This window comes from Phalacrocorax carbo, chromosome 13 (genome assembly GCF_963921805.1).
Source record: "Phalacrocorax carbo chromosome 13, bPhaCar2.1, whole genome shotgun sequence".
Classification (NCBI taxonomy): Eukaryota; Metazoa; Chordata; class Aves; order Suliformes; family Phalacrocoracidae; genus Phalacrocorax; species Phalacrocorax carbo.
Genome location: NC_087525.1, coordinates 6316520 through 6343505, shown reverse-complemented (window position 1 = coordinate 6343505; position 26986 = coordinate 6316520). Strand labels below are relative to the sequence as shown.

The 26986-nt window shown below is 40.8% G+C and overlaps 1 protein-coding gene and 1 non-coding gene across 7 annotated transcripts; one reads left to right on the top strand and one right to left on the bottom strand.

The window, feature by feature from the left end:
• The first annotated feature begins 4388 nt into the window (after positions 1 to 4388).
• TRNAS-UGA (transfer RNA serine (anticodon UGA)) lies at positions 4389 to 4470 on the top strand. Its single transcript has one exon. It is a non-coding gene; the product is annotated as a tRNA-Ser (tRNA).
• Positions 4471 to 11759: 7289 nt separating this feature from the next.
• On the bottom strand, positions 11760 to 26826 carry DNAJC12 (DnaJ heat shock protein family (Hsp40) member C12). 6 transcript variants are annotated; one of them, XM_064464720.1, is made up of 7 exons: positions 26367 to 26734; positions 25917 to 26154; positions 22208 to 22303; positions 18879 to 18957; positions 16402 to 16541; positions 14984 to 15185; positions 11760 to 12898 (listed from the first exon to the last, which is right to left on the bottom strand). In XM_064464720.1, exons 3-7 carry the CDS (start codon positions 22283 to 22285, stop codon positions 12804 to 12806), a joined length of 594 nt encoding a protein of 197 aa, XP_064320790.1. In that variant the 5' UTR covers positions 22286 to 22303; positions 25917 to 26154; positions 26367 to 26734; the 3' UTR covers positions 11760 to 12803. The 6 variants fall into 6 exon arrangements, 5 of the variants coding, with proteins under 5 accessions (XP_064320790.1, XP_064320789.1, XP_064320794.1 ...); XM_064464719.1 differs by lacking the exon at positions 26367 to 26734 and adding an exon at positions 22852 to 22924 and having other exon boundaries at positions 25917 to 26360; XM_064464724.1 differs by lacking the exons at positions 25917 to 26154; positions 26367 to 26734 and adding an exon at positions 26751 to 26826.
• Between the last annotated feature and the right edge of the window lie 160 nt (positions 26827 to 26986).

The following is a 26986-nucleotide window of genomic DNA, read 5'->3' as shown; positions in this document are numbered from 1 at the left end:
GCTTGCACAATCAACACTGGAGGTCACTCTTGCATTGCTCAAGTAACAATTTTCTCTAGACAGACACCAAGTTTTTCAAGATTCAATGGAATGTAGTTAGTTAAAAATAACACTTTGTGTGTCATTTACACAAGTCAGCCAACTCTCATGATTTCTTATGTTTTACTGAAATTGCACATTTAACTCAAGTCCCAGATTCATGTGAACACAAAATACAGACAACTACCATTTAAAGAAAAATTCTGTTTCTTCTTAGTCCTGCTAGGAAATACAGGTTCCTAAATTCAAAATACAGAAGTTAGACATTGCAAGTTGTGAGACGAAAGGGACACTGAGTCTATTTCCAGGATACTGCATGTGTGTTTTAGACGTCTCTTCATAAGCCTGCGTTCATTTTAACCTAGGAAAAGCCTATGGGCCTGGAATGGTCAGGCTATAGGGTTTCACCTTCCAAGGAAGGCCTGATGGAGAACTGAACTCAAGTGTTCCCCCAAGCTCCAGATCCAAACCCTCAGACCTCAAGTGGTCCTATGCATTAGTTATTCCAACATAGCTGTCAGCCACATGAGAGTTTCCAGGTAGACAATTGCTAAGTGGTCCATGTGACAAGTGGTAAGCGGTCCACTGCACAAAATTGTGCCCAAGTATACAGTGCTCCAAAAGACACGGTCTTAACATTTGTGAGCCCAGACTGGTAGCCTTGGTTTTGGCATCAAATAAGTTTGGTTTAAAGAAACAGCTTGGCTTTACTAACAGGTAGTAGGGGCACTTCCATTGAATCCAAAGGGTGACTATAGTCTGAGCTCTGTATTCAGTCAATGGCTATGACCCCTCCCTCTCTTCCAAGTAAAGAAGTTCTTTTGTTACAGAGACCACACTGTAATTTATTTTTGCTGAATTTTGTTTGGGTTTTCTGCATTTTGCATGGCTTCAGAATGTAATTCCAGTGTAATTTTCCATATTTTCTCAGCTTACAGAAGAATTATCTTAATTTAAAAAAGCTTTCAAAAATTAACTGAAGAATTGTATTTAACATTGCAGTCAAGAAGTATTTTAAAAAGACCCTCCTTAAATAAAATACAGGAAAAAGTTGTCTAGTGTTCTCAGAAACCATCATACTAACTACCACTTCAGTAGAATTAAATGCAAGAATTATTTCTGCAGTCTAAACACAAGACCATTTTGATTTATACTTTAAGAACATTTAAAATGTATGACTCCCAGTAATAGAATGTTTTGAAGTTGGGTTTTGGGGTATTTTGTTGTTGTTGGGTGGGGTTTTATTGTTTGTTTTTGTTTGCTTGGGGTTTTGGGTGGGGTGGTGTGTTTATATTTCTTCCATGAGAATAACAGAACAAGGCACCTGAAAAAGTAGGGAAGGCATATTTTATATTTCATATAGATAAGGGGGATTTTTTCCCGTCTTGCAAACTGTCCTTAATAATAGGCAAAAATCAAAATGTGGAGCTTCTAAAAGCCTTCTGTTAATGTTTTCTGGGTAAAAGGACTTTGCATAAAATACATGAGACACTCAGGTGTCTCATGCTATTTATTGCAGGGATCTCTAGGTCATTAAATAACCTTAAGTGGCAAAAGGCCTTTATTCACAACCAGAATATGCCTGAGTTACTGCCCTTTACTCATCCTGGAAATGTCATCTGTTCAGAAGGTGAACATTTTGTGTAATCATCCAGGATTTGTAAATATTCAACAGTTCACTCAAAGCTTCAGATTGCCTGCTGGATGACTGGAAATCTCAGCCCTGTGCATCATGCATGTGCTATGGGGCAAATAAGCATGAGAAGCACAGGAAGACCAAGATATAGCACATATGCATAAATTTCTGGGGGGGGGGGGGTGGCGGGGACGACCCTGAAAAACAACAGCTGTGGTTCAACCCCTTCAGGAACGGTTAGAACAAATGCCCTTAGTTGAAGAAATATTTCCAAATCCAAACTTTGATGTGTTGTTATAATTTGGTTTCCTTTGGCTTTGAATAGTAAAAATGTTCTTGTATTTCACATCCTCTTCCTAAAACAAGTTACTTGTATGGATTTCAAGTAGTCTGTTTTTTGTAAAGAAAAATCTGCAGCAGATCCATCAGTGCAAAAGTAAACAGCTCTGCTTCTTGTCCTCAAATCAATTTAAAAAAAAAAAAAGTGCTTTGTACTGAAAGCCCCAACAAGACTTTTCTGGCATTTACACCTGAGAAATCCTTTTTTCTCCACCAGCAAACATGATCTCTAGCTGCCTCCACTTCTATGTCTTACTTAAGATGTTCCCCTTGGCTATAATGTGGTATACTGAAGGCACTCCTTTTCCTTTCCCTGTTCCTCGCACATTTGCTATTTACATAATCAAAAAAATTTGGTATAATCATGCTTTCTATCTTCACATATATGAAACCAGGTACACTATGGGATAAAGACAGCATCTTATCAGGCATAACACAACCACACAAAACTATATGACATAAGCAAAACAGTCCAAATCAGTTCTGGTATAAGCACATTAAACAAACAACAATTTAAACAAAGATTATTATGATGTTAAACTACTGAGTTGGCTAGGGGGATACAAAGTAGGACATAAGGATATTTTATGTGTTAATGTTTTTGAAATGTTCCTTATTATCTGAAACACAGCAAAGTGCACAAGCATAAACGCCATTTGGAGTTGGATTATTTTTTCTTTAATATCCACAGTAACACAAAAAGACATATAGGAGAGAAAGAAGAAATATACAGCTCATATCCACAGCAGTGCTGAGCCTTATGCGGTTAGGTGCAAGAAAAAACAATAAATCACTAACATATAGTATCAACTTTTCTGAATCAATCCAGCCTTTTACTGTCTACTTTAGAGGGATGATTAAAGGTCTATTTGCACTACAGGCCTGCATGCAGCTAAGGGACCATCCCCATTTCTACATGTGGTCTATAAACACTGTTGTCCTTATAATTTCACATTACTTAATGATAAATTCTCTATTAGTTTTTGTAATGCAGAACTGAGCAATCATAGCTGTCTGACAGTGACCACAAACTACCTCCCAATTGCTAATGAGCAACTAAAGATAAGGATTCAAAAGTTTTTTAAAAACTGCAGTAACTTAAATGGTAGAGAGACCTTAATAAATACTGACGTAAAACAAAGTAACTGAGTTCTTTTAAAATTATAGAAACACTTTGTGTTTTCTAATGTCTGTGTGTCCTCTGCATTCTCCAGGTGAGGTTCCAGATAAAAGTCATAAAAGACTAATTTCGTAAGCCTATATTAAGATCTTTATCAATCCAGCAATATTTTCGGTACCGAGGAATGTTCAGAATTATTAAGAGGGCTTCTTGATCAGTAACTCATACAAAAAAACTGGGAGGAAAAGCACAATCACCAACATCAACCCAGCTATTTAAAAAAAGGGGGGAGCGGAAGCATTAACAAAAGCTGTGACTATAGGAGGGAAAATAGGGTAAAATTCTGAGCATAAACATACCTTGCAAAAAGAGATGGAAAGGAAAATTATTGTTTTTACCCATTGCAGCATATGTATAAAGTCAAGTTAGATTTAATTTCCATTACACTACTGCTGAAACAATTAATGTAATACCTACAGTGAATAAGTTTACATAAAGTCATACAATAAAGAACTTTTGTAATAGTTGAGCGAACTGAATTAGTAAAAACAGGAAAAAATTTAAGCTAACACCACTGTAAAAAGTGAATGCAGTGCCTAACAATTACTGTGTTTGTAGTAGTAACTGGCTGCATCTTCACTAGCAAATTCAAGCGGGCCTGCGAACACTCCCAGGCACGCTTAACTTACAGGGGCCGACTCAGCCTTTACGTTTCAGGTCGAAAAACCCAGCAGCATATAAATTGACATTTATTTTTCCTGTAATGAACAGCTGCATGGGACAGTTATTGGAGTTACTGCCTACATTAGAAAGAGCACAGCGGCCTGCGCCGGCCGCCTGCTCAACAGCGAGAGCGGATGCAGCGAAACATCGCTGTACGAAGGGCGGCACTACTGCGTCCAGCCTCGCTGCGCAGAGCCCTCGCACTGACTCGAGCTGCTGAGCAAAATGGAATTCTTTTAACCGGGGAGAAAGGAAAGAAGGAACTCGGGTGACAGCGGTAACACACGTCTGCTTCCCCACGCACAACTAATGGTTTTAAAACTGAAACCCAGGGGCGCGCAGTGCCGCAGCACCTTCGGCCGGGCAGGGCTGCGCTGCGCTGCGGGCCGGGGGCGGCCCGAGGGGCGGCGGGGCCCGGTAGCTCCCCCGGCCCGGCGGGACGCGGGGCCCGGATCTGGGTGCGGTACGGCGGGCGGTGGCGCCTCCCCTTTGCCTGATAAGGGCTGCGGCCTGGAGAGGGAGCCAGCAGGAGCAGCGATGGCCGAGTGGTTAAGGCGTTGGACTTGAAATCCAATGGGGTCTCCCCGCGCAGGTTCGAACCCTGCTCGCTGCGGCCCGGTGGGGCGTGCGTTTTTTTTCACCCCCATCCTCTTTTATGGTTTGTAATGTGCAGGGTTTACTCCTCACGTGTTCTCTCGCTGTTAACCGTGCCTCTGCAGCAACAACAGTATTCATCCTATTGCAACTTGCTAGACCCTTCCTACACACTCCTTCTCTGCTTCTGCCCAGAAATAAAAGTAGTATCAGAGCAGCTTCCCAGGGCAAGCTTCTGGCATTGCATCTAAAACCTTGTGATAAACAGCACTTGTGGAGGTGGGAGAAGGGTGCACTGGGATCAGTGTTCTTTCCAAAGCTCACCTTCTAGGTCCTCTGCAGACAGGACAGGCACTAGGCACTTTCCAAGCACAAAGTGCAAGATTAATCCAATGCATAACACACAGTGTCCCAGTTTGCCCAGAGGGCTACTGTCCTGCCCCCATGTCCTACAGCTGATACAAAATAAATTCTTGTCAGCAGCAGGCTACTCTCTATTAAATATATTTGCTACTCTGAACCCTCCCTTTCATGAAGGAAGCTGGTCTGATTACTCCTAGACTTCCAGTGAGGGGATCCGACATCATCTTTTCCTGTCCTTCATGGCCTTCTGTACTGGCATGAAGTGCACCCACCCCCACAATCCAGCAATGAGCGGGGAAAAATTCCCCACAGAAGTTACTATGCAACGAATAACCAGGAAAAGCATAAGGCAGCATCTTCCCCCACGCCACCCACCCCACCGACACATCTGAGTGGTAAAGGGTCAATCTCCTCCTATGTATGACCCCAGCATTAGTGAAGGGCTGAAAATTTTGCAAGGTCAGGTAAGAGAAAGCTGGAAATAAGAAAAAGGCCATTTCCATAGAGGCCAAAATAGGCTAGCATAAGAACAACCACTTTTCTCTCCTATCTGTCATAAAGACAGGATGTAAATCCAACACAAACACACATGCAAACCCATTCTTTCTAGCATCATGTTTTGTTAGTGCAACTGAATTCAACCAGAAGACAGAGGCAGGGGAAGAAGAGGAAACATCAAAATATCCCTGCTCAGTTAAAAATAAGAAAGGGGGGACAACTAGTTGTTTAAGCTGGCAGCAAAATTAATATTTCAAAGTGCTCCCTAACAAGGCATCCAGGGATGTCAGTTTGCTCTGTTTGTTTCTGTTGGGGAACATGCAAGTGTTAGAGGTTACACTTCAGAGGGAATTTTAAACTGGTAGATAACCGACAGTGGTACTGTGTAATACATGACCATAACATTAGGCATTTCCCTTAAGATGTCTGATTCCAGTATCCCTTGGCAGGTACCTTCACATGTGAGAACTTACCTCAGATGTGACAGAAAAGACAGTTTTTAAATTCAAGAGTAGTGACTTAAGCGCCCTTTGCTAAGGTGCAGTACATGTGTTATTTTCACCTTAGTGTATTTGTCTTCCAGCAACAGCTTAAAACTGTGTGCTTAGCGCGGTACATGTTAGTCACTCTGCAAAACATCAAGTTTTTTAGTGAGTGTGCAAATTACAGATAAATTAAAAAATATAATTTATTTTCCACATATAAGGCTCAATTTTGTTTAATCAGCCAGGAATTTAGACTCTTTTTATTCTTCTACAACTTGAAGATCCCACCCACCACTGTAATCTGGAACAGATGAAACACCATTTTGTGTAATGCAGTTATGGGTAACATTCCAAATTAATAAAAAGACAGTATTAAGAGACTCAAAATACTAAACACAGTGGGCAAGCTTTGCACTACGTCCTTCTTCAGTGTTGCAGTGGAAAAAAAAATTGCAAGTTTTTTTACTGACCACTTTAAGTGTCTTATTTCTAAAAGACATGTTTCATTGCTTTAATAGATCTTAAGAAAAAGCACCAACCCAATAAATATTTATTAAGAAGTTTGCAACTTCAGGGTGTCCTTTTTACTGGGACCTTCCTGGGGATGGAAATGTCAAATGACCAACACCAAAAGATGTGGTTATTTTTCAATATAAAACTTAAAATAACAGGCCTGTCTGTCAGAAAAGTAACAAACAACTCCTCTGTCTAAGGAAGTATTTGCATTCAGTGAACCTCTTCTCCTTGAAACTGCTTGAGCAAGACCAGCAGAGAGCTACCAAGATGATCAGTGGGCTGGAACATCTCCCTTATGAGGAAAGGCTGAGAGACTTGGGCTTCTTCAGCCTGGAGAAGAGAAGACTGAGGGGGGATTTCATCAATACTTATAAATATTTAAAGGGTGGGTGTCAGGATGGTGGGACTAGGCTCTTTTCAATAGTACCCAATGACAGGACAAGGGGTGATGGGCACAAGTTGGAACACAGGAAGTTCCACCTCAACATGAGAAAAAACCCTTCCCTGTGCGGGTGCCAGAGCAGGGGCACAGGCTGCCCAGGGAGGCTGTGGGGTCCCTTCCCTGGAGACATTCAAAACCCACCTGGACACGGTCCTGTGCCCCTGCTCTGGGTGTGCCTGCTAAAGCAGCGGCGTTGGACAAGGTGCTCTCCAGAGGTCCCTTCCAACCCCTGCCAGTCTGTGATTCTGTGAAACTGATTTTCCCCAACATTTGCAGTTGAAATAATAAAAGAGCAGCAGCAAACACCCAAGTTATTTCCCACCCTCACCCATCAGCAAGATTTATGAAAATGTTCCCATCAAGGCACTAAAGGAGAAGAACCATATGGTTTTAATTGCAGTTGTTTTTTTTTTAATTATTACAGAAGGACTGTAAGTAAGGACTGCCAAACAGCCTGCTAAAGCTACATACACATCAGCAGCACTAGTGTTCCAGGTTCAGTGCTCTCCTCCTATCACTTTTCATCTCCAGTTTGTAGCAAAGAGTTAAAATGCTACTGTTCTGTTCTCAGCTGAGGTTTAAAAAAGGAAGCAGATACGAGTGAGAAAGAGCAAGGCAGTAATAAATCTGGTGCTGGAGTCCAGACCCCAAAAGGTACACACAGGCTAAACATGGCATTCCATATCTCTGCCACTTGGGCAGTTTTTGTTCCCAAACCTGGCTCAGGCCCACTGCACAGTACCGTCAGGGAATGAGGTGCCTCCAGCCAGCTAAGCAAAGAGATGCTTAGGGTGCCCAGGCTCCTTTTTCTCCTTTTTCCAGGCTCCAACATCTATCCACACTGAAGCAAGCAGCCTAGTCCTTTGGCAGTGGCAGGCTAAGGATGCACATGGGAGTCCTGGGGAAGACTCAGAGCCTTTGAACATGAGGACTGCACATATTGGGGAGCATGAAGGGCATCAAGGCCCAACCATCTGGAATAGCCTCTTACTCCTCTGGACCTTTCTGCTCATTGTCCTGCCTCTCCCCCCCACCCTATCGATATCATTCACACAAAGTTTTTTATGAGAAAGAGGAGGAGCTGGCAGTCCTCTGCCCAGCGTAAATTTGGGGGCTCCATGGAAATGAACTGCTAGTAAAGGACCAGCTCTGACAATCCTGACAAAGATAATGTAGTTTAAGGATTGGTGCCTGAGAGTCAAACGACATCTCCTTAGACAAGCTGTCTGCCTTTGGTACCAAGAGCCTTTTGATATTTTCAGAGAAGCATATTTGACACAGCAGCAAGCAAATAATTTTGTCCAAAGCTCTAAGAACTACATCACACATCAAGGCTGGAAACCTTCCAAACATTGGCAGCAAATTTCATTTTCCAGAAGTAACCCCTCTTCCTTATTGCCCCACCAGGAGAAGGGAGCAAGAGCAAACCACCGTGAAGACTGAATAGAGAGGAAAGAGAAGTCATTTTCTGCAGCATCCATCACCTGTAAGAGGTTATGATATCCATCAGAGAGCTAAGACATATTTAGGTTCCCAATCTGCATTGTGTGCCACTGTAATGACTTGAACATAAGTCTTTCAAAGCTGGGACAAACAGAGCACATGAAGAGTCTCATCTTCATTAACATGTGAGGGAGAAGAGATTAATATAGTGAAGGTGAAAGAACAAACATACAGTGCCTACCACGGGGGGGCAGGGGAAGGGGGGCTTGGCAACTTTTGCAACAGCAGTAAGAGCACATACACTGGGCTGCAATAAAAATACCCAGCATAAACTAACTGATAAATATCACCCCATCTGCCAGTGACAGAAGCTGACAGCTTACTGAGTTGCTTTATCTTTTGCTGGGTAATTTCATCAGCTTTGTAACAGCTTCACTGCTTACCTTCCCAGCAGTCTTGTCGCTCATTTCAGGATATGGAAGTGTAAGATAGCAATGTTCATACTCAGGAAATTAAAGCTACCCGGTATCTGTTTTAATCATCAGGATACTTGCTTCTGTTATAAAACATATAAACTGCCTTTTCCTCCTCCCCCCACCTTCAAAGTGGAAAACAAGTATTCAGGAAACAACCTTACCTATCATTTAGCATTACACACCCTGAGTCATATACTATCTGTATTCATCATCAAGACTTTAACTCTTGTCTTGCCACTTGGGAAACATTGGCAAAACAACTTGGTAAATACTGGCAAAACAAAAAGTTTGTGAAGAACTGGAACACTCTCAGTCTTATATATTCAACATTTGTACAAGAACAGGCATGACAGCAGTAATTACAGACATATTAGTTTTAAATAATTCAAGAACCCCCCCAGAGCTGTTCAGTTTCATTGTAAACAGCTAGCTAAATAGTGGCTTGATTTCTGATATTACAATACTGGTTGATAGTTTCAGAGACCTAGAAACACAGTAGTAAAAAACATGCCCTGTGCTCTGTATTTTATTGTCATCATCACCCACCTGCATCCCCATCTGCTATCTCAGAACTTCCAGCTGAAATCTCATCAGCCCTCACAAGCCCAGTAATGGCCAATTTTAACCAATACTTTTGACTAGACTCCAGCAGATCTAGGCTCACTTCATAGGCCTGTTTAATTTCATACCAAGCTAAACTAAGTCATTTAGAGCTATAGCTAACAAAGCATTCAAGCACACCAATGCTCAGTCACTGTGTAGTGGAAGCACACACCAAGTCAGACCCCCTCAGATACCCAGAAGGTTCAGGACCCTTTGCTACCTACCTGAACAACTCACAGGGAGTGCTAAAGAAAAGGGGACCTTACCATTCCTTGCAAGTAGCTGCCCTCCCACTCAAGATTCACAGGTCCTAATTGTAATATATAGTATCTGGGTTTGTTGCTGTTCCCCACCCCATCTGTTTCTACTTTGCAAAGAAAGGCCTCTATTGGCCACTGAAAAACCATATATACCTGACTCTATTGTCTCTTAATCACATCTTCACAGAGCTTGAGAGATCTACCTTACAACCCCTGCTCTAATTAATACTTAAGCATGTTAAGTATGTTATGTGCTTATCAGTGCAAAGGCTAGGGCACCACATTATCATGGATAATGTCATGTGAGACACTTGCTGAAACTTTTCATGCTACTAACAAAAAAACTTCTAAAAATACAATATATTTTAAAAAGTATAAGCATTTAATACTTGGGGGGGGTGGGCTCTAAATGATCTAAAATGGAATAATCTGTCAGGCGCTTATTTTTTCCTTTCTAACCTGAGGGAGAACAGGGCTGCCCACTCATTCCAGCTAACTGTTCTTACTGGCCAACAGGTCAGGTCCCATCAGTGCTGTCCCAAAAGTAAAACAGGCTGCACAGCTTCCTCTTGCTTTTCAGTACCTCTGGGTTTGCTCTGCTGGGAATTTTTATTTGAGAAATGAAGAAAATTGGACCATTTCAAGGTAAATGTATACATAAATAGAAAAAAAGTCTGAATGGTGTACTAGATCAGCAGTTAATAATCTGCCCCCTTCACTAGGGCAAACACAAATTAGAATACTGATCTCTAGCAGCTATGCTGCAAAACGCAAGTTTTGTCATCAGTTTTCGCTGGGCTAAGAGGCTTCCAAATATCTGCAATTATTCATCCAGAACAAATATCTAAGGGTGCTTTGCTAAAACAAACCATGTAATAACTGGCTAATAATGACATCAGTTTTAATGACATGAAAAATCAGTTTGCTGTTCAAAGGTCTATTGTATACTCACTTCTCAAGGGAAACCAGCTGGTTAGATGCTAAACCATCCAACTACCCCCTTTTACCTTTATGAGCAAGTGAAATGAGGAGAGGAGAATCTGAGCTGCCATCTGACTCAGAGGCGTTGCATTTCCATCTTTTTGTTGAAGAGAGAAAAATTGTACCCTATTGCTTTCTATCCTTCACATGAACTACAGTTTCTTCTGTTACTACTCTTTGACATTCTTTACATATAAAACGGATTGAAAGTCTTTCTTGAGCAAGTACCTTTATATAAAGGAAAGTAGAATATGTACTAGAAGAAAATTTGCTACTACATTTGGCAGATATTACAGAGAATTATTAATCTCATCTCAATGTTTTCAGCTGCAAAATATGCAAGGGAGAAGCATGTAGAGTAAAAAAAAAAAGAGATTTTCGGATAAGCAGGATGATGCGCTGCAGAAATAGCTATTGCTACTGATGCCATCACATCTAGGATCAATGTAGCTGTATCAGCAGAACACCAGTACTTTGAGCTTTTATAAACTGCTACAAACACAACCAGCATTAACTGGGCTATCAGCTCCTGTAAAGAAAACTGGCACCAGAATAAATATACTAATGAGGTTAATAAGATGTACATATTATCAGGGTTCCATTGGCAGCACTTGTGTTACAATTTATAGCAAATGTCAATGCTTATAAATATCTGAAGGGTGGGTGTCAAGAGGATGGGGCCAGACTCTTTTCAATAGCACCCAATGACAGGACAAGGGGCAACGGGCACAAGTTGGAACACAGGAAGTTCCACCTCAATATGACGAAAAGCTTCTTTCCTGTGCGGGTGCCAGAGCAGGGGCACAGGCTGCCCAGGGAGGCTGTGGGGTCCCTTCCCTGGAGACATTCCCACCCCGCCTGGATGTGGCCCTGTGCCCCTGCTCTGGGGGAGCCTGCTCAAGCAGGGGGTTGGACAAGATGCTCTCCAGAGGTCCCTTCCAACCCCTGCCATTCTTTGAGTCTCTGACACCAAAGAGGAGAAGCACAATAGGTCACTCAGCACATCATACCCCTGCATGGTACAGCCAAACATGTCACTCCAGGGAGAGACAGATGTAATATTCTTTCCATGTTGGGAAAAGACTGTAGTTTTCAAATTAGGCTTTGCATGGAATGCCCAAGATTCATAACTAGACTCCCTTAAGCTTTTACCCACTGAGGGGACAAATAACAAGAAATTCAAAAGGAATCTCTGTGGTGGGTAGAGGATTGCAATTTAAAAAATGGAAACAACCCCTTCCTGTATGCATGCAGTTTTATTTGTTGCTGATGGAATTACTTGCCTGCACAAAACCACAATGTCAATACCTGACATATTAGCCAGGTTTACAAAGAAGAAAGCAAATACAAAACAAACACAATGTAGAATTTGAAAAGTTGCCTAAAATATAAAAAACGTTTCATGTGAGATTTTGTACACATTAATGCTTACTGGCCTGATTCTTCATTCCTCACCATACAACACCCTGATAAGACCCCATCTATCAGGCAGAGCAGGGAAGGATATTGCTCTTAAGCCACAGGACAATGCTGGCAACACATACGTGGGGTATCAGTTGTCCACCACTAAGTCTCAAGAAGAAGAAAGGTGCTAACTGGAGAAGTGGAGTTCTGAAACTGCCTTCCAAAATAAATAGCTGGTGCAAAAAGTGTACTTGTTAAGATAGAAAGCAAGTAATTCTTCAGAGAGCCTGGTCTGTCACAGTGACCTTCTTGGATCTTATTTCATCTATATCGTAAGATCAAAATTCTCCAACAAGTTAAATTTGTCACAGTATTGTGCACGCGCGTGTTATAAATGACTACAGTAAGTACAATGCAATGGAGAAGTGAGCCAGAGTATATAGCTGAGAAATAAGCATGGTTTTGATTAAAGTTCATTGTATATAGCTTTTGGAAGATCATCACTGAATAGGATGATATGCTGGAGTCTAACACTGACTTTTGGTTCTACCGAGAGTACATCCTTTGTAACATCACAGTATTGAGAAAAAATATTCACTACACAAATATTTAAGAATACAAGAAACAATATATACGATGTTAGATAACTTCATAAAATCACTTTATGTTACCGCTGAAAAGGGCTTTGCTTAAAGTTTGCTTGTTAAACATGAAGACCTCCATCTGCAATGCTTACAGCACACGTGTTTACAAATCAGTATTAAGACATTTATTCAAACAACATTCACATCACAATGAATGAATACAAAATACAAATAACATAACTGCTGACAAAAAAATACTGAATGGTTGAACAGATGATCTCATGCTTATTTTGCATTTTAGATCTCATAGTTTCTGAATTTCCTCAGAAGCTCTGATGGAGCATCCCCTGACCAGCGGAAACGCAAGTGCCAGTAATTTGCGTCTGAAAATCCTGAGGGTAAAAAAAGAGAAAGGCAAGTAATTTATTATAAACAAGTATAAAACTAAGTTGCCTGAATTAATACTTGATAGTCTTCCCCTAAAAAGTAAGTAAAAAAATTGGTCACTTCCACTGCTCTTGACTAGCTGGGACAACCTCTGTATCCTTGGCACCATTTGAACAAGAACTCAGGCAAACACCAAACTTCAAGATCTGTATCAGTTGGGAAGAGTCCAAAGGAGAACAGCAAGAAGGACGGCAGTCTGGAAAAGGGGACTTACAAAGAAAAATTGACCAAACTGCATTTGCTTAATCTAAACAAGAAGAGATATTAAAAGACTTGAAAAATCTCCATGTAAATGAAAGGCAGCAGCGGGGAGGGAATGTACAGATGGCCCTTTCAACATACATGGGAATAGAGGAGTTTTTCAGAACCTGCACTATGTTTTTATGACCTATGGGCTGTTAGTACTAAAATGTGATCTTCTTATATCAAGAAGCTGAAACCTATTGCCAGACTTAGTGTTAAAATCTCTTATTCAGGCTGAAATAGCTACGTGGAGTTGTAGCCCGTCATTCTTACAGACCAGCAGACAGGAACTGAAAATATCCCAGTTTAAAAGTGGAATCCAATACAATAAATTTTACTGAACCAAAATAAAAGCATTATCAACATCCTAACATCAAGTATGAACACTGAAATGCATACAGGCCCTGTCAAATAAATATATTCTAATATTAACATTTATTAATATAAATATATGCCCACTGGATACATTAAGAAGGCATTTGATGGGTTTGATATTTTTCCCATTCAAATCCACGGAAATTAAAACTTTAAAAAATTATGAGAAAGAGACTATCTGCAAAGAAAGCTCACTATTAGATCTTATACCAGATATAAGGAAGATATCTTTTACAATGAGGGTGGTGAAACACTGGCACAGGTTGCCCAGGGAGGTGGTAGATGCTCCGTCCCTGGAAACATTCCAGGTCAGGCTGGACGGGGCTCTGAGCAACCTGATCTAGTTGAAAATGTCCCTGCTCACGGCAGGGGGGCTGGACTAGATGGGCTCTAAAGGTCCCTTCCAACCTAAGCTATTCTATGATTTTATAATTACAAGGAACAAGATGATGTTTTATTTACTGTGCAATTTTACTGATTTACAAAGGATACAGTGATGATTTAATTACCAAAACCAGCAAATAGTGTGATTTTATAGAGCACAATTTCTAAATATAAAACTTTTAGTTATGCATCACATACATTTGTTTGTAGAATTCCCTTCTTTGTTTTCTGTATTCCACAAATGGTTGGGATTAAACTAGGTTTTGCTACCCTCACCATTCAACTTAATTTCCTGTTTGATCAAGCTGGGAAGAAATGACAGGACTTTGTTTAATAATAGTTCTCTGATAACATAAGCCTAAGATTATGAAACTCCTGAAGGATGAAGCAGAACAGAGGGTGGCCATTGTGGTAAGTAAACTTTGATTCAGGCATACTAACCTAAGCAACAGACAGGAAATACTACCTGGCCAGATGACAGCTTTTGAAATACACATTTATTCTGGTGCACGTGCTAAATTTTTAAAAACCTGTTCAAATAAAAAAGAAGCCTTCAACTCCCAATTTTTAGTCCTCATTAACTCATCAGATGCAAACTGTGCATAAGTACTGAACACTGGATTTAAAAAAAAAAATAAAATACCTAAATATTTAACATTTTTAAAGTTGCTATTTAAAAAAAAAAACAAAAAAATCACTGAAAATAATTGCCTTATTTTTCATCTTGATATAGCAGCAAAACTGAACTTTTCATGCTGGTTTTAGAAGAATTTTTTTTCTTCTTCTCCAGTTTTTGGTTTTACTAGCAAACAAGTGAGCAAACATGGGGTAGGGAGGAAGAAAGGTCGGAAAGCTTCAAAATTAAATAAACAACATAAAAACCAAAACAAAACCCCAATGCAAAACCACATTTAAAAAGCTACCAGTTAAACATATTATTCTGGAGAAGAATTTCTCATGACTAAAAGCCTCTGTTTCAGGCCAATCCCTGGATATTGCAATTTTCTGTAACTGCTGGTTTCACTTACTTGGGGAGTCTGGGTTCTTTGAAGACTGTGGTTTCACATCAGGAATTGCAACATCTTCTTGCTCCCTGTTCCCATCTGACAATCCGTCTTCATTGTTTTCAGTCTGTTGGGTCCAAATCTCATTAGTTATGTTGTTGCTATTATTCAAGTCAGGAGCTTCCAGCATTTGGTCCTTCTTACTTTGGACAGCCCAGTGCATTGACTAAAGAAATGCAAAAATAACAAATAAAGAACTAATTCCCATGCCTTAAAAGATTTTTAATGAAATTCTCTTTGTTTCTTATATTGTTGTAATAAATGGTTAAACAAAGCACATATAGAGAGAAGCTTGCAGGTCAGTAGGACAGGGGAAAGCACCGTCACGTGTTGCAAAAAGCATTTGAGAGGATAGTTTATGTCAGGTGGGGATGAAGAATGAAATGTACAAATGCGTCAAGTAATTTTAAGGGTCTTTTGTCCAGTTTTGTCTATCATGACTTCTGAAGCTTTTTTAATAGGGCTTGAGCGACTTTGAAAACATCCATTTTCAAAGCTGTCTTTGACTTCAAGGTGCCCCTTGAAAAGAAGACAATTTGGAAAGCTTTACTGTTAAAAGTCTGTGGAATGACTTCTGTTTGGAACTGAACTAAGCTTGATGGGATACTTCCAGCAACATTTAAGCTCAGGCATAACACTTTAGTTGAAGAGGCTCTCAGAATTCTCTTGTAAGCAAAATTGACGCGGGCAGAATTGGCAAGGGAAACATTTATTCACCTGCCTTAAAATCTGACCATGTAGACTTGTAACTATCATTCATAATAAGGCAGGAAAAGAAAATTCAAACATTATGGAATTAGGATCCACTACAAACACACTGTCAAATTATCTCACTAGCCAAATTAGGAGGGTAAAGAACCTTCATAACATCCATCTCTGTCACAAATCACCCCACTAGCCTAGCAGGGCCCCGCCAAAGACCTGTGTGAAGCACAGGGTTCCAAGGAACCCACCTTCTAGATTTTTCAGTGAGCTCTCTGTTTCATCAGATAGCATCTGGTAAGCAATATACCAAAAGGCAAATATATTATACAAAGGTCCTAGCTTTGAAAATAAATAAAAGGTTCCTACAAAAGCAAAGTGTGCTGAAGCATTTGAAATCAGCCCTTAAATTTAATATAATACACATAAAAGCAGCAACTTGATAAATTCACTCTGAAACTACTAGCCTAAAACCCTACTGTGAATGGGCTTCTATAGCCTTCCAACTTTTCCTGAATTTAACTTCCTTAGTGCAGGAATCACTCTGCACTATTCCCATCCCCAAAACCCACCACTGCAGCAGAAGCGTTGTAACTTACCCCCCTCCTCACTGCAACATTTTCTCTGGACCAGCCCTATCTCCCCCTCCTCCTGAAGGCCCAAACTTAGACACCACCAACCGTTTTCACAGAATTGCTCAGGGCCTCCCACTGCTGGAACGGAATGGTGATTTTGCTTCGTCGCCAGTAATCGTAACGCGCTCGACTCTCTTCATTAGTAAGAATCTCCTTAGCTTGCTGCAGCTTCTGGAAATTCTCCACTAGAACACAAACCAAAAAGCTACTAAAGCCAGTATCTGTTTTCAAAGAAATTAATTCAGGTGTGAAAGGGGAGCTGCCAAAAGTGGCTTAGAGCAAACAGAGTAGAGGAGACAGGAGGAGAACTGAGTGACAGAGGGATGTAGTTGTTCTGCTTACAGCTTTGCAAAGTTCTGGCTGGCTTTAGGATCATATGTGGACAACTGATACCCTTTCCAAATGAAGACTAAAACGCTCATTTGTTTACCAGCTTCAAAATCTCCCAAATTTAAGTTCAGAGAAACTTACAGACTACAACAGGCAAAAGGCGCAAGTCACCCCCTGCAGACCCCCTTAAATAGGGAAATTAGAGTAAATGCTTAGACAGAACACTCATCCACAGCAGCAAGGAAGTCAGAGCAAAGCACACCACCAAGAAAACAGTAGCAGGGTGGGGAGGGAGGGGGAATGGCAAGCAAAAATTGACAAGCAAGAAGAGGAATCTAAATTTAGTTCAAATGAAGCAACTTGTGCATTTTATTAGGTATGTTCTCTACATCTGCTAAAATGTTATTTTGAATACCAGACTGCATGAATGAGAGCTCTTCTTGTTCCCTACAGGGCAATTTTTCATTAAATGGTTACTAAGGATGCAGGTGCATGTTACTATTTGTAGAAGGGTTATAAAGATTTAGTGAGTCACCTATGTTACAGTGATTATTATTCATTTATTCCAGTTTACAAATTAGAGAGATTTCTTTTGAAATACACTAAGCCCAAACACTAATCAAAATTGATAACTATAAATTAGACAATAGATTGAGGGGGCAGTTCTATTAGGTTTCCTTTTTCTAGTGTTACTGGTTTTCAACAAATGAAAGGTCTACTTTCATTATTCTTTACTGAGCTTTAAGCTGATGAAATAAAAAATATAAAGTAAACTTTCACCAGCACTGTAAAAAGGTATTTAAAGTAAACACAGCATGTTCAGGTAAATGAAGCATAAAATAATTCTTCTTGACAAACAGAGCTAGTCCAACATTTGGCACTTGGCCTCCCTCTTAGAGTTACTTAGTTTTGATTAATTGTGGGGGTGGGACAGGACTGGGTGGGGTGCAGACAGAACAAGACCATGCACTGGCACACTCTCTTATTTCCTTGGTGCAACAGCCAGAACTTTCTGCAAAGTTGATTCCATTGGTTTCATCGGTACTTGTGCTATTGTTTAGAATAATTGAAATAGTAGTGATCAGGTTATTGTTAATAGATGGTAGATTGTCTCTCAAACACCAGATCTCAGGGGTTCCTTGTCAGGGAATCCCGAAGTGAAAAATCTCACCTATTTCACCTTTTAACCACCCCCCCCCACCTTGTTGCCTCTGATTGTAGGCTAGGATGGCCCATCAATAAGGAAAGCCAAGCCCTGCTGAGAGCTCTGCTCGAGGCAGTGAAGTCTCATTTAACATCTGCTATATTCCCAGCTCTGCTATCTCAGGGCAGGGCATGGGTGAGGTCAAACTCACACAAGCAGGTAGGCTGTGGTGTTCAGTTTATGCCTATGGTGTTCAGTTTATAGTTAAACTAATAGGAAGAATCCAAAGGAAAGGTGTTGCGCATTAATCAAAATGAGAAGCGTATGTAATTGTTCTGCAACAAATTTTTGGTAGGGACCATAATTATGATCAGAAAAACCTTTACTGTAAGAATCTAAACTATTCAGACAGACATTGGTGAGCACTGATTAGAGCTATCTTGTGGTTATGAATGGGTAAGATTGTCTCCAGATAACTCAGGTCCTGCTTAGCCGTCACAGGTACGATGAGCTGCACCCTTTCATAAACACAAATGTTAGCTGCTGTTCTGCAAACAGATGGCTACTCATGTGGTGCTGGCTTCTCTTTATTTCCAGTCATTAAGTTACATTAAAAGAAACTAAAGTACATCTAATGTGTTCCTGATGGGCTTGTTCATGGAAGCAATTTAACTAGTTGATGCACATATGGCACTTAAACGCCACTGAGCATGGCAACAGGCCAACTTCATAGGTCTAGAAAGGGATACACTCCATAAATAATTTCTGGATTAAAAGATGTTCTACCATAGAAAGAAAAAAAATTGAAAGTCCTAGGAAAAAAAAAAAATCCAAAAAGCGTCCTCCTGCTCTTTCAATTAGGATTGTGGAAGTGTTAGAAAATAATATTAAAGCTTGCTATTTAAAGACAATATGCTCAATACACATGACAATTAAAATATACTGGGGTAAAGAATATTTAATAAAGTTTTAAGGCTGACTTTAATATCTTAGTCATGTTACTGTAAGAAAAAAAACAGATTGGTTTTGAACAGGGAAGAATACATACCTGCTTTGGGGTTTCCAGGATGTTTGTCAGGATGACATTCAAGGGCTTTAATCTTAAATTCCGCAAGAATTTGTTCGACCTAAACAGAATGTCGAGACTTAAAGTCAGTAAATTTATACACACAGAAAAGATTTTCAAATTTGCTTTCTGAAAGGGGTTGGGAGGAACAATCAAGAATGCTGAAAGATTTTTTCCTATTCATTTTTACAAGCTTTAGTACGAGCAAAATAGGTAACAACAACCATCTGTCAGTGACACTGCTTATTTAATTTCATTTTCCACACACTCATCCTTATTCCTGTTTTTGAGAAGCTCAGTCATCCAAGACGGCAAGTTGGCTTTAAGAAGAATGTGTAAAGATCGTGTGTGTGGAAACCCTTTCCGCACATTTGACCACGCAGGCCAAATGCATCGCTTCAGTTGCTCTTCACTTGGTTTAATCAACTCTAACTTTTAATCAAGTCTCATTGCAGGAAGCAAAGACTTTCTGTATTGCTGAAGATAAGTTTGTGGGATTGGGTGGCTTCCTCCATATCCTCTTCATAGGAAACCTGGCTGGTACCACATGACTTTTCCATCTCGGATACCCCAAAGCTAGATAACTAGCCGTTCACATTCTTCCTGTCAAATTAATTTTCTGTGCAAAAAGGTTGGCTTGGCAAAGAATAAATTTATAATCAATATTAGAATATTGGCATGTGTTAGTTTACTTGTTAATTACAAGTTCCCACACAGTTTATACGTACCATGAAGTACTACAACCACTGGGGAAACAAAGACATCTTAACAGTTAACAAAATACAGGAAACCACTGGTGTGGGCACTAGCTTAGATTTTCAATTTTTCAGATTTTTCAAAGTATCCTGCTTCTTATTACAGTTCAGAAGCCAAAACTTCTTTGTATCATTCCAGTACAGCTTAAGCTTTCACAACAATTTGCCCTGAGATACCAGATAGCTACTCTTCTTTCCCATGCTGGAAAGGCTGTTTATATAAAATTCCTCATCCTTCAAACCCTAATATCCATATACAATTTAATGATCTATTCAAAATTAAGGCTCATAACATTTTTTCCTTAGAATAAAACCACAGTTAACTCAACTAGCTGGCCAAATTTTGTTGTCATATGCTGGGAAAAATATGGTCTACAGTGGTATTTTAAGAATTCTATACTTTTTGTTCTTCTTGGTAACTTCTTCCAGAGTGACAGATACAAGGTGATATATTTCCACTCAGTAAGACACTTAAAAATATATACATTGCACAAAGAACTTGCTGAAACCGGTTGCTATATATCTAGCTACCATCTCTAAAACTTAGTTATATAAAGGGGAACTTTATAAAGTTAAAATATGTACAATAGCAGAGGGGCAGCGTGGAAGTGTTCGGTTAAAAAAAAAATCAGTATAAGGAAAAGTTTATAAGAAGTTTATACAAAATATATGAAATTTATATAAAATATTCAAAATATTCAGTGAGATGTTTTACCAAAAAAGGATATCCAATACGCACTATATATGAATAACACTGTTCTTGGAAGAAGGATGAGATTAAATCTCCCCTCTTCCTCTCAAGTCTGAAGATGAACTAAGTGTTCATGAGCTCAGCCCTACAAGAAGCCAAGAATGAACATGGGTGTTTACTTGAATACGGGAAAAATCTGTAGAAATTTATACTATTTGTGCTTATATTTAACCAGGTCAGATGAAGACCAGAATATTCAGCAGCTTAGCTGAAAGTAGCACAGCTGGGAGTGTGCTGTATATGCCTAAAGAAGCCTGTGCTGCTACAAATACATGACTGCACAAAGTGATGAGATTGCAAAACACCTGTAATGCTTCGGATTTCTGTTACATGTTAGGAGGAATGTGCACCATCCTGAGGGACGGCAATCACGGTACTCAGTCAAATTGTCATCGCAGTTCCTACTCCCATGTCAAAAATAGTCAAGTAATATCTCCTGCTTCTCTCAACAAATAACACTTGCAGATTATTTTCAGGACCCATTAGCATTTATTCCATCTTTTTAATTTCATTTTTAAGCAATTTGAAAAAGCATTATCTTATATAACTATTCATTAATTGCTGAGCCCTAAAGGAATTAGTGTAAGGTAGAAAATGAGCAATAGCATCTTCCAAAAAAGCCTGCAGAGAAACTTTAACACCGCCCTCTGCTGGGATGACTTTTTAGGAGTTATCTTAGGAAAAGCTTTAAATTGCCTTATGTCACAGATCAAAGATGGTCACTGGTATGCTTTCAGTGGCAGAAAAGGTATTTTCCCAGCATTTGACCACCAGGACAGATGAGAGCATCTGATTAAATACAGCTTTTATCCACACTGAATACATCCTTCATTACAGCAGTATAATCAAAACTCCTTTTCCAAAATCACAGCACAATTCCAGTTAATATAACGACTAGATTAAAAAATACTAGCATACCACAAACTCAGACTATCCAAAGAAATGCTATGTGGACATCTTTAGGAAGATGAACACTTGTTTTAGCTACAAATCATTTGACAATTGCCAAGCTAGATCTCATTATGAAGTATGTATCTGCTACCAAAACAAATTAGTAAAACTAGTATTTGAATGTCATTAAAACTAGCATTTTAAAATCATTGAATCAAAGAATCAATAAGGTTGGAAAAGACCTCTAGGATCATCAAGTCCAACTGTCAACCCAATACTACCATGTCTCCTAAACCATGCCCCGAAGTGCCACATCTACCTGTCTTCTAAATACCTCCAGGGTTGGTAACTCTACCACCTCTCTGGGCAGATAAATGGAGATACTATTTTTGGTTTTCCTCCCAACCAATGAATAACAGTGTTTAGAAAATTTAAAAAAATATGTATAAAACCTGAGAAACTCAATAGCATTATCAGTAACTTACAGCTACAAGCATTCATTGTAGTAGTTGCATATAAATAGCTTTCTTCATCCTTTAAAACTGAAAATATATTCCAAAATATTATTTGGATGTTGTTAAATTTATGCAGTTGTCTCATGATTCATAACCATATCGCACATTGAACTAAACTAATGAATAAACGATTATTTCAGCTGTATCTATAATACAACCCTGTTTTATAAGACACTTTTATAATAAGCCTTATTCTAGGATCTTAACATAAGTACACAGATCAGAAAATTGAGCTTTATGGAGGAAGACACTAAAAGATAAAAGTGGCAAGAAGGAAGGTTCACAATGCATTTCCAATAGTCCTGCTGGTAGCGATAAACAACTTCAAATCCCCCCTGTAGACAGAAAAGCACATTCAAAATGTTATTAACCTGGAGGGGAGGTGGGAAAGGCTCTTACCGTAGACAGTTCATCGCATCCTAACAAGTTGTAGTAATCTTCCAAGTCATCTGGTCTGCAGTTCAGAATTGCATCCATCTGGACTAGCCCTGCAGGCTTTTGCAAGCCAAAGCACAGAGGGTATAAAATATAATATCAATACAAAGCTCACACAAGGGTTTAAAAGTTGCCCAGGCAATTTTCACCCAGGTCTACAGCTCTCTCCAGTGCTTTTCAATCCTGGTAGCTGACACACATGAATTTTCTTCAGTCCTCTGCCTGCCATTGGCCCCTGCAGGATGCCAATCCGGTTGCACAAACCTGCTGATGGCAATGCTCCCTGGGATTTGTAGTTGCCAAAGTCACTTCAACATTAAACTGCGGGTCTCGTCCAGACTGAAAAGACTGGATGCTAATTAAAATCTAGCTGTACTGGAGATTTAGATCGTGCCATCATGTGTATAGCCACTTAAAGTCAGGCACATACTTAAAGGCTTTCTTGCACCTCAGCCTACATGTACTAAAATATATTTTCTGCTTAATTTTTAATTTCGACTTTTGCCACAGTCTTTGACAAGGGGATACGGGTAGTTATAGGAAAGAGTAAGTATTGCTTCCCAAATAACAATTACAGGGCTGCAGAATTTTCAGAATCAAGTACCAACCCTGCCAAAGCCTCTCAGAGCTCTGTCAGCCACTTCAACAGAAAGGGGTGACTCTTCATTCCTTGAAGGCTAGCTACCTAGGGTACAAACATACTACTCTTGAAAAACAAACAGCTCTTGTACATCAGTTGCATGTCTGACAAAATTAAGACTATGAAAAGACAACATGAAATACTGTCTTCTATCGAATTAAATAGCAACTCTCATGCTAAATTACTTTCACATTGTGTCTCGAAGGTTTCTATTGCATGCAAAACATGTTCCTTGTAAAATTCCTTTTACACTGAAGTGAAGTACCTTTAATTTTGAACTGTGACTAATGATCAAGGCCTCAGTCCAGCAAATACTACAGACACGTTTATCCCTAGTGTCTCCTATGATCTGTGGATTTAAAAAGCTTACTTCCTTGGTGTAATACTAACCACTTGCTGAAGTCTTTCCTCCAGAGCCCAAGGAGCTCCATTTTTACTTCTCCCATCCCTGCAAGAGCTTTGTAATCCAAGACATTTCATGTCATTAATTAATTTCATTTCATTTTGAAATTATATAAAATTCATTATGACATGTTTCATGGCATTAATTGTTGCTGGTTTTTTAAACTAACACTTAGAAGTAGATGCCCTGGATAATTCTACAATTTTAGACGCAGCGACTAGTAGGGGATGCTACGCAGAACAGATACACAGGGTGTGAGCAAGGCTAGAACAGATGCGTATTAATCAGCGAAGGACCTAGTGGCCATTCTGAACCGTTTATAAAATACTGAATATATAATTCCTGCATTTACAAGTGCTTTATTACCTGCACTACTAATCTTCTGAAATCATCTACATGTAATATTAGTCTTCCACTTTCCCTTCAAGACTGTATTGCCTGAAATTTCCTATTTTTACTGTATGTTCAAATAACCTAATAAGATTATAAAACTATATAAAGTATGTGAAAAGAATGAGCAATAATATTAAATGGCAAAGCACAAGCCTCAGTGAAACCATTTAAATCTGTCAGAAAACACTACTACCACATTTCTGTGAGTAAATAAAACAATAGATACACTCTTTCAAAGTGGAAGAATTAGCAATTACAAATCTCTCCCTCTCCCCCATTCATAACTTAATAATAAACCAGAAAAGTATAGGGAAGAAAAAGCCTTTTAGCAAGAGATCATGTAAATATTTAAATAGATTGTACTTTGGGGGAGGACAAAAAGCAAACAGCTGTCCCTTTTCCCAACAGGACCCTGACGTACTGTTCCTGTCCAATGTATTTCTTGCATATTTGCCCAAGGTGAAAGGGAAGGCTCTTTAACCCTTTTCCCCTCGAAAAGCGAGGAATAGCACCGGCTATTTCTGTGCTGCAAGGTGAACCGCAGGTCCAAGAGCTGGATTCAGATGACAAAACCCTGAGACTTGCAAGCAGCGTGCTCACAGGGAATTCACTCGCTGAAGCCTTGGTCCCGTCTATACTCTCCCTCTGTTCGAACCCAATAAACAATGGCTTTGGTCCGAACTGCACCAGCAACCACACTTGTGCCCCCCTGCCCAGAGATTTCCAGTGCTTGGGGCACGAGGAGTCTCAGAGCACAGTCCGAAGGTTTGCGTGTGGAGGACACAAAACATTGACATGGAATAATAACCCTTTTACTGCTCCTACCGACTTCAGTGGGACAACTTGCAGAGCAAAGCATCGTCAGAAAAAGGAGAGTGAGAGAACCTGTATGTAATATGCAGAGAAAAAATACAGAGATTGCCTTCAGGACATAAACTTTATTTGAAAGATAATCACAGCACAGGAGATGGCACAGATTATGCGCATTTTGGTTAGTGTCGCTCAGAACGTACAAACAGCACAGAAAGTGAGGAAATCTCGTATTTGTTCTCTGTACCCAACCAGAGGCAAAACATTTCTAGTCATTCTAACACACTATCAACAACTTTGCTCGTTTAAAGCCTGGAGTGAAACTAAATTCTGGTTAAAAGGAGGTTTACCATCAACTTGTAAAAGTCATAAATGGCCCTTTAAATAAAACAGCAAGATCTGGAAATCTCTATTTGAATTTATTCCCATAAAATACACCAAATCTTCCAATACCAGCTCTTCCCAACTGACTTTAGTTGCTTTGCTTCCTGAGGGCAGAGTATACATTTTCAAGAAGTTCAAGGCACAATATGACTCAAATGAGTTTTGCATTTCACTCTCTGTCCTTGTCCCCTCATGTGCTTGCTCAGAGCTGCAGAAATAAAAGAGGTCCTAAGCACGACCAACCTGACTTCCCAAGTTAGGGGTAACTACTGCAACATCATTAACGTGTATAAATGCCTGCAATATTAGAGTCAGCTTTAGGATCCTTCAATCATTTCCGACCAATACCTCCACAGAAAGCTTTAGATCATACACCTCTTATCACCTACACATTTTCTTCTTTAGAGTGCAGCCTTCACATAAATACACACCAAAACAAGCATGTTAAAGTCACACCTCTCCTTTATGTACTGACAAAAGCGTCTTGCACGTGCTTTTTAAGATGTCTGAATCTTGCCTCAGCTTCAATAAGGAAAAAAAATGCTTGCAAAAAATTTGCTCAGAATAATAAAACAACCTGAGCTTGTTTTTGAGAAATTGGTGGTGTGAGAAATGGCATGTGTTTAGGGGTTGTTAATATCCAAAAGAACCAAGAAAATAGAATCCCCCCCATACATATATCACCTATGAAGTCTATTATCTGTAAAATAATCGCTTTTGAAGCCAAAAACCACACATCAACAATTTTAACCGAAAGTTTTTTAAAAGCTGTTGTTATCACGGCCTGCGAGGAAGAAATTCTACGTGTCTGATCTTGGTCTTGCCACTAAACTTAGGGATTCAGTTGTATTAAATTCACTAAAACTATTCTGCAAACAGTTTGTGATAGTAAGCAGTAACATTAAACAAAACAAATTTATATCCATTAAGTTTAGATCAAATCTCTATGTTGGTAGAAGTCCTAGGAAACAGGCTCAGTTCTGCTCAGACAAGCCTTGCAGGTAGAAAGAGACAGTACATCTAAGAAAACCCACGCGTGGTACCTCCGTACTTATGATGGGCCACAACTCAGCATCCAGCTCGGCCGCTAAGGATCGCCTCTACAAGTTTTGTAACGGAAGAGATCACTGGGAAACCAGAGGTCACCACGGCTCCTGGCTGTGCACATCCCACCAGGGAACGCCGATGGGACCAGAATGAGTTCGTGGATGTCGTCAGAGTTAACCCCGACTCTTTCCAATCCACCTTCACGGCTCTCTTGTACACGACGCGGGCTCCATTCTGAGGACAGCCGTCGTTCAGGCGGGTGCTGACACCTCCAGCCCCCAAAAACCCCTTCCTGTAGCTCAGGAGCTCAAGCACCACAGCAATGCATTCAACCATCCCTACCAACGGCTCACCCTGCAGGTGCGAGCCCCTTCCCGGGCAGCCAGCAGGCACGCCCGCGTCCCCGGCACAAGCTGTAAATACCCTCCAAACATCCCCCTTCTTACCCTCGGCTGCTCTGTGCTAACAGAAAACGGGAGCCGCGGGGACCCTCTCGGTAACGCTACCGACGGGCAGGCGGGCGCCTACGCCGGCCCGGCCCGGCTCTGCCAGGCGGGCTGCGCCTCCCCGGGTGCCGCACGGCGACACCTGCGCCGGGGAACACCGGTTCCTTCCCGAGGAGACAGCGCTCCCTGCCCGCCAGTGCGGGGGACCCGCGGCGAGGGGAGCACCGGCCCCGGCGGCGCTGCGCTGCGGCCGCCATTTGCCGAGGAGCGCCAAGCGGGGTGAGCTTGGGGCGAGAGGGGAGCGGGCGGGTGGACGGAGGGACGGACGGACGGACAAACTCCACGGGGACCGGACTTCCCTCCCCGCCACCGCCACCCACGTACGGCGGCGAGAAAACCACCGCGCGCTGCCTGCCCCCGCGCCCCGGGGCGCGGGAAGACGCGGCGCCGCCGCCAGCAACCGCCGTGGCGCGAGGGCGGAGCCGACGCGAGCGTCACGTGACGACGGCAGCTCACCCCCCCCCCCCACTTCACACCCCCCCTCACGTGACCCGGTTTGTTGTTGTCGCGGCCCCGGCGGGGCGGGTGCGCGCGTGGGCGGTGGCGCGGTCACGTGCCGG

Bases quoted from the DNA above. Each gene is read 5' to 3' on its own strand.
- DNAJC12 (XM_064464724.1), bottom strand. From the start codon at position 22,285: ATGGATGCAATTCTGAACTGCAGACCAGATGACTTGGAAGATTACTAC. The intron at 18,958-22,207 runs GTAAGAGCCTTT...CATTCTGTTTAG, and splicing joins GATGCGATGAACTGTCTACG to GTCGAACAAATTCTTGCGGA. The intron at 16,542-18,878 runs GTATGTATTCTT...TTTGTGTTCTAG, and splicing joins TCCTGGAAACCCCAAAGCAG to TGGAGAATTTCCAGAAGCTG.